Source organism: Haliaeetus leucocephalus, unplaced genomic scaffold, assembly GCF_000737465.1.
Source record: "Haliaeetus leucocephalus isolate CR32 unplaced genomic scaffold, Haliaeetus_leucocephalus-4.0 Scaffold840, whole genome shotgun sequence".
Taxonomy (NCBI): domain Eukaryota; kingdom Metazoa; phylum Chordata; class Aves; order Accipitriformes; family Accipitridae; genus Haliaeetus; species Haliaeetus leucocephalus.
This window is the reverse complement of record NW_010973276.1, coordinates 3,983,583-3,990,761: the sequence shown is the minus strand read 5'-3', so window position 1 is coordinate 3,990,761 and position 7,179 is coordinate 3,983,583. Positions and strand designations below refer to the sequence as shown.

Below are 7,179 nucleotides of genomic sequence, written 5' to 3'. Positions count from 1 at the left end.
GGAGCCTGAGGGGGGCAGAGCTGAGGGTAAGGGGCGACTTGTGAGGGAGGGGGTCACTTACGAGAGGAGGGAACGCGGGGGGGGAGGGCCATTTGAGGAGAGGTCACCAGTTGAGGGGAGGCGACCCTGAGGGGGCAGACGTGGTGAGAGGGGGTCACTTGTGAGGGGAGGGGCTCCCTAGAGGGGGCTTTGCTCTTGGGGTGAGGGCGTTTCGTGAGGGGACAGGGTCTTCAGAGCCCAGAGGCTCCTTGTCTCTTCTCAGGGTCCCTCGGGAGATGGGGGCCCGGTGGCGGGAGGGGAAGCGGGGACCGAGGCGCCCTGTCACCCCTTAGCGATCTGAGAGGAATCAAAAGCAATCCGATCTCGCTCAGGAAGAGATGCAGAGCCACACGGTCTCCGAGTCTGTGCTGGCCCCGGTGTTTGCATCTCAATCAGCACTGATACTTACGAGTCAAAATACCTTGCAGCTTGTTTTTTTAATGCTGCTCCTTTATGTAGGGACTTGGCCGTATAAGGACTGTTCTGTGCTATGGAAACAACAGATGACAGCTTAGCTGTTCCTCAGCCCAGTTATAGCTCACTTAATATTTTTTTTTATTGCTAGCAGACTTGTAATGAGGTTATGAAACGAGCCTGTGTCACAGCTAAGTCCCACCCATCAGCTGTGCTGCTGAGATAGGCCACCCATGATTTCATCCTGGGAAGATGGGGGTGACTGACGTAGCCCCCACCGTTGCCATCCAGCTGCTCCAGAGACACTTGCAGCTAGTGTTTTATCTGTCAGGTTAGGTGCCTGATAACCTTCAAGTTTTCTAGACTTCTGACCACTAGAAAAAGAAGAAAGGCTTTTTTTTCTTTTTTCATTTATCCCAAGAAGTTCTGCCAAAGGGATATGTGTATCTGTGATAACTTCCTTCTAATTCTTGCATTTTCAGCCCTGCCCAAAGGAGATAGCTTGAGTGAGTACCTGGAAAACATTTCTGCTGGAGCCAAACAGGCTCCAGTAAAACAGGGAAAAATCAGACAGTTGTCCATCAGTTTCCTTCAGGTGGAAATAATTTTTATGCTTCTGAAGCTATCTGTTAGGGATATATGTACTTACAAATAATGAAAACTTAAATCTGTAAAAGCCAGTAGCATGTCCTTGTAAGCCCTGTAAAGAACGGTTGTGCTTTGAAGGTGTTGTGCTTCTTTAAGGCAGCAGGGTTTTATTCGTAGTATTATCACAGACCACTAGGACGGTATTTCTTAATGTCTCTTTTTGTTCTCCATCCGTGAAATGATCGTAAGGTTTTTCTTCAGTGTTAGAACATAGGATGAATTAGGGTGTAGAACATGCTGAAATAAGAACTATAGAAGAACTGTATCAGTGTATTTCAAGTGTTTCTTAGTGGAAGTATGGAAACTGGAAGAATATTTCAGTTTCTCTACAGCCATTCTTGTAAACTGCTGCTTTGAGTGCTGTAAGACCATCACACAAGTATTTTGTATTTATTTATTTATGATGCTTTCAGTTAACCAGCTGCTGTTTTTAACTGCTCTGGGATTTCTGTTTGACGACATTTTTTTGTTTGTTTGTTAATCAGCAAGAAATGTAGCTCAAAACAGTTTCAAAGCTTTTTGAATTACAGTTATATAGTAGTAATAAAACAAGCATTCTGTGAAAAAAGTAAGCCAAATATTACACACACAAATGGCAGAACTGGTCAACGGCAGTCTAACTTGGTGGGTCTCGATTTTATTTTTTGGTGGGTGTGTTTCTTCCAGTGAAGGCACAGATCCCTGTTCAGCAGATTTAAATACATTGATAATGGGCCCTTTCACAGGAGTCTCAAAAACGGTCTGTGGAGCCTCAGATTTAAAAAACCAACCAGCCAAACCCCAACAACACTGTTCTACCTAGGATGCTTTGGATTCAGACACCTTTTACAGCCCACTCTAGATGTGTGATGCACAGCTAGGAATCTCTTTGATTTGTAGGAGTCCCAGCAAGTGCAAGGCTGACTAAATAGCACCTGTTTGCAAGCATAGCAGAGGATAGGGAAGAGAGGTTCGTTGTGGAATGCTAGCGCTTTCTGGGGTGGTTTGGCTGAAACAACCGTCTCTAATCAAATTCTGTTTCTTCAAACAACAAAGTTAAATGGCTTTTAAAAATAAGAAGGTGATGCTTACTTCTTTATATTTTCAGGGTAACGTCATACTTGGGACTAAGATATGGAAAACTGTGATGTGGTGAATATTGTACAACAAATCCCTTCATCTTCTGCAGACTCTGATGTGAGAAATACCCACAGCTCGCTCTGTAACTTGAATTGTAACAGGTAATGTGTTGAAGGAATTCCTAAAAAATATTTTTATTCTTTTTGTTTTGCTTAGTATGCATTTATAATAACATTGTTACTAAGGTGAAATAATATGTAATACTCTGCAATATATTTTAGGGCTTTTTTTACATTTACAGGTATAATCCTTAATGAGAAAAGCCTAACCGAAAGAATTGTGAAGTCTTCCTTAAAAATTTAATAACTTCCATTTCCTTGTGTCTCTTAGAATGGCGGGGGGGAAACCTGTCTTGGACAATTTGTAAGATATAATTCTTTGGACAGATCATGCATTATGCTAAGTCATTTGTAGAGAACAGCAGCTTAGCTGAAAACTGAATTGTTTTTCTGTTCAATGCCCAAGGTATTCCCATTCAATAAGAGGGGCAAATATGGACTAATGGCCTCAGTGACAGATTAGGAGAGCTTCTTCTTGACTAACCTATTAAGATGAGAACAAGTCACTTACTGCATGTGTAACTTCTCAAAAGAAGGCAGTAGTCTTGGATTTCATAAATCATTGTTACACAGAAGCTTGTATCTGTAAGCTTCTGACCTCAGAACCTATGGAGAAGCACATAGGTTTGATGAAAAGCTGTACTGACTGACGTTTGTACTAGTAAGCAGTAATATCTATGCTGATTATGATGTCTCTGTTCTTGGAAAGCTACTGCATTTTAATAGTATGTAAGATAAGAATGAAGCATACTGTGGATTCTTTCACATTTTCTTGAAAAACATCCTCATTCTTATTTTCTTGAAAAACATCCTCATTCTTATTTTCTTGAAAAACATCCTCATTCTTATGACCATATTGTTTTGTTTTTTTTTTCCAGCATGATTAGGGTCACAATGTAAATTAAGTGTATAATTCTTTTATGGCTGCATAGCATATGTAGTATATTATTTTGGCCACTATGTTGGACAACTGGCACAATAAAAAATTGAAATATTTTTCCTCATGTTTCACTAGAAGTCCCTCATCCAATCCCAATGGAGTTTCTGGTTACTCAGGGAATACCAGGTCCTCATTAATGCCTGGTTCTGTTGAGCTGCTTGCCTCCTTTATGCAAGATATCCAGAACATTGGAAATGCTGACTCAGAAATTGTGAAGAACTGTGAGGTATTTGATATTAAAGTTTATTTGAAAAAAATCATATTAATGTAGTGGCTTTGCATTTTGGGAGACAAATCTAATGGTGATATAGTTTAGCAGCAAGATCTATATAAGTATGTTACTTCATGATGGGACAAATCCTTTTACAATGTATGAACTAATCACATGGATGGCTTTTACTTCAATTTTATCTTAGCTTTTTACAATACCTTAGCTTTTTATCTTAGTGTTTTACAATACAGATGTGAATTTTTTTTTTGAAGTTACAATACTTAAAGATTGTGAGTTTTTGAACTGAAAAATTTAAACCTTTAAAATCGTAGTACTTCAAACTGGTCTGAAGTGATCCTAGATATTAGAAGTTTTCTTTCTAAAAATGAGTTTGTTTTAGTTTATTTATTTATTTATTCCACTTGTAAAGATGTGTAGCTGATTAGTTTGTTTCCATGTTTAAAACAACACAAAAATCATGATGTAGGTTCAATCAGCTAATTCTTTCAAACCCTTTTTTTTTAATGTTGTCTTTGTCCTTTTTTATTTTAAATTTTATCATTATTTTTAGTCTCCGTAAGGAACATGAGGTTTCCACACCATGGGCTTGTTCCTGCAGAATTTTTTAGCTTTCTGGCTGTGGTCCATCAAACTGTGTCTTGACAGATGCTTAATTTGGGTGCTCTTTAACAGCTCTAAGAAAAGAATATAGATGTCTATGTCTAGGCACATGCGTTCTATGCCCCGTGTCCTATGCGCCAAGTATCAGGCTCCACAAACATTAGCATAAAACAGTTTTTAAAATTCAGATTTTACCACATTTTAGCAACACTATATATTTGATCTGTTTTTTTTAAATTATTTTTTTTGTTTTCACTAAATAGTTATGCATCATGGCCTTTAGCTGGATTGTTGAAGAGAAGAATTTCTTATTGAAGCAAATGGTTCACTGGACATAGGGATATTTAATTATCAGTTTTAAAATTGCTTATAATTTATTGAACTGGAATCAACCTTTCCAAAATTTGACTGTACTTTCCTGTTTCTACTGTTTCTACTGTAGCTGTTTCTACTTTTAACACATCTCTACATCAAATGACTTATTTTGCTGTCTATAATGACCCTTTTTTAAGTGAATGTGTCCATGGTGAATTGTTTCCACTGATTGACATTATAGGGGGCTGCATGTATTGTGGAGTGGACAACCACAGTGCTGTTATTAAATTTTGTATTATGTCAACACCTAAGTATAAAATTGCAAAACTGTTTTGTAGCTAGAGTAAAAGGTAAGAGATGCAATATGACTGTGCTTTAATTATTTTACTTTGTGATTTAATAGACAAAGTGGCTACAGTTATTGAGACTGGTAGAAAAACAATGTCAAGAACAAATAGTTGCCCAGCAAGAGCAGTTCCACCATCAAATCCAAGTAAGTAAGGATTTGTTCATGTAGGTACGTTAGGCTGAATGTTTCTTTTCTTCCCCCCAACCCCACCCCCCTCCAAAACAATGCAATATGGCCTCTGGCACTCATCTTTTTCTGTAAGTGTATTCAGACAGGCAGTTAATGGAAGTGGATGACTGCAATGCCTATTTACAGGATGCATATTTGAGACAGCCTTGGCTAATTAACAAAGTAACTTGTAGGAACCTATTCAGAAGTGAAGATTCTTGGATTATATGTTTTCAGTTGTTTTGTTTTCACAAACATTTGGTTCAGAATGCCCACAGGATAATTGGATTTCATAGGTACAAGCTGTTTTTTATTAACTGTTAGACTGTATCATTTCTAATTTTGAGACATTGTAGTTTTCTCTTGATTAGAAAATGTTATGCAACTTGTCATTCCCTCATCTAGACAGTATATAGCATAAGAAAACATTCACTGTAATAGCTGAACACTTATTTCACCTTTCAGTTGAACAGTCTCCTTTCTAAGAATGAAAAATGAATGACCCATGTGAAGATTCACTTTTTTGCTGAACCATATTTATGCATTAAAACAGAAGAAATGTATATGTATGTATAAGAGACAGTAATTCTATAAATATATAATGCTTATTATCTTCATCATTTTGGTTGCTGTTTTTCCCTTCCCTTTCCTGATGCCCTCTACACTAGTAATAATCAACAGTTCCTGAACTGAATTAACAAGAGGTACTGTCCTTTTATCCTATCTCCTGTTTCTCCCCACTCACCTCCCCATCTCCCCCCCCCCCCCCCCTCCTGTTTTTTTTTTCCTGCCAGTGTTTCCTTATCCTTTCCTTCCTCTTACCATAGTGGTTTGATTCACTTGTTGCTAATCATAGTCTTGACTAATCCACTGTGTTGGCTTTGCTGGTTTTTTGTCTTTCTTAATAGGAAGGCTACCTCTGGAAGAGTTGAGTTTGTGGTCTCAGCAGGGACTTACTAACTGCATGAATTGCCACACTAAATATAAAATCAACAGCTATAATTTACTTTCGGTTGTATGAGTGCATTAGATAAAATAGATGGAGCTATTCCAAACTTAAACTGGTATGCCAGTGACCTAGTGAACATACTGAAATACAGGCAACTCAACACATTCTAGTAAGACTAATAAAAAGACAAAAATAATAATTTACTCTTTGTGGTAGAAAAGCAAGATGCTGCATTAGCATTGATGTGACTCTGAGATAAGGCTTGCTCTATGCTTGTTTCAGGACCAACTGTGCTTTTAAAAATGTATCTTCATCCATGTGAAAATATGGATCAAAAGACCTTGAGTTCATTTTGGAATCAGTGGGGTCTACCCTTGGCTTATGTGATTTATACAGTAGAAGACAAGTGTGCTAATGACAAACTATCACCACCTGTGGCTCATCCTAAAATCAGACTTTATTTGTGACTATGCAAAGAGAAGTAAAAGTGCTATTTAATTAGAATAGTAGCCTTTTACTCTTCCTGCACAAGTTATTAATGACAAAGATTAAATGTCAGCAGACAATCTGATCAGTTTGGGTTTTTTCCCCACAATTCTGTTTCTTCCTTTTTGTTCTCTCTTCACTACCTTCCTTGACAGTGTTGAATCACAGAATTAAACACAAATGATCACAGCAGTCATGACTGAAATCATTAGCACAACAAAAAACATTATTATGACAGAAGACTTCATCCTGCGGTGTGGTGGGTTTTTTTTGGTGGTGGGGTGATTTGGGTTTTTTTGTTGGTTTTTTTTTTTCATAGAAAGCCAGCTGAAATTCAATTGTTAATTCTGTTGCAGGTTAATAAAACATGAGGCTTACTTCTGACTAGCGTTACATGTAGGTTCCTCTGAAACGAAGTCTTATTTTTTATTTCTTACTTTCAGAGAACAAATGATTTTTGTTCAATTTGTGCTTTCCACTTGTTACTCATATGTGAGTAACATACTGTAGTTCTGTGAAAAAACATTAGTAGAGTTCCATGTTCGTAAAATTATTGCAAGTTCTTTTTTTTTTTTTCTCCACCCCTGAGGAAATTAGTTTGAAATGTGTTCTTGAAAACCTCTATATACTCTGGTCTTACAATGTGTAATGAGTTGTGTGCTCACGCAGAGTTCAGTAATCTCAATGTAACTCTGCAGAAGTGCTGATTGCTGGCCAAAGGACACAGCCATGGGCACTAGCATGAAGTCTTTTCATACGCCTTGACAAAAGCATTAGTTGTTTCTCAGAGCTGTTTCAGTATACCAGTGCACAACTGTAAAACTTAAAAAAAATATTACTTATCTAATATACTGAAATAAC

General features: G+C 37.6%; 1 protein-coding gene across 1 annotated transcript in view; it reads left to right on the top strand.

Annotated features, from left to right (window-relative positions):
* Window positions 1-7,179, top strand: part of MPHOSPH9 (M-phase phosphoprotein 9) — a 32,671-nt gene that overhangs the window by 519 nt on the left and 24,973 nt on the right. The window contains exons 2-4 of the mRNA XM_010582220.1: window positions 2,189-2,321; window positions 3,295-3,445; window positions 4,770-4,859. Coding sequence (XP_010580522.1) covers window positions 2,215-2,321; window positions 3,295-3,445; window positions 4,770-4,859 — 348 coding nt within the window. The 5' untranslated portion in view covers window positions 2,189-2,214. The remainder of the gene's footprint in view (window positions 1-2,188; window positions 2,322-3,294; window positions 3,446-4,769; window positions 4,860-7,179) is intronic.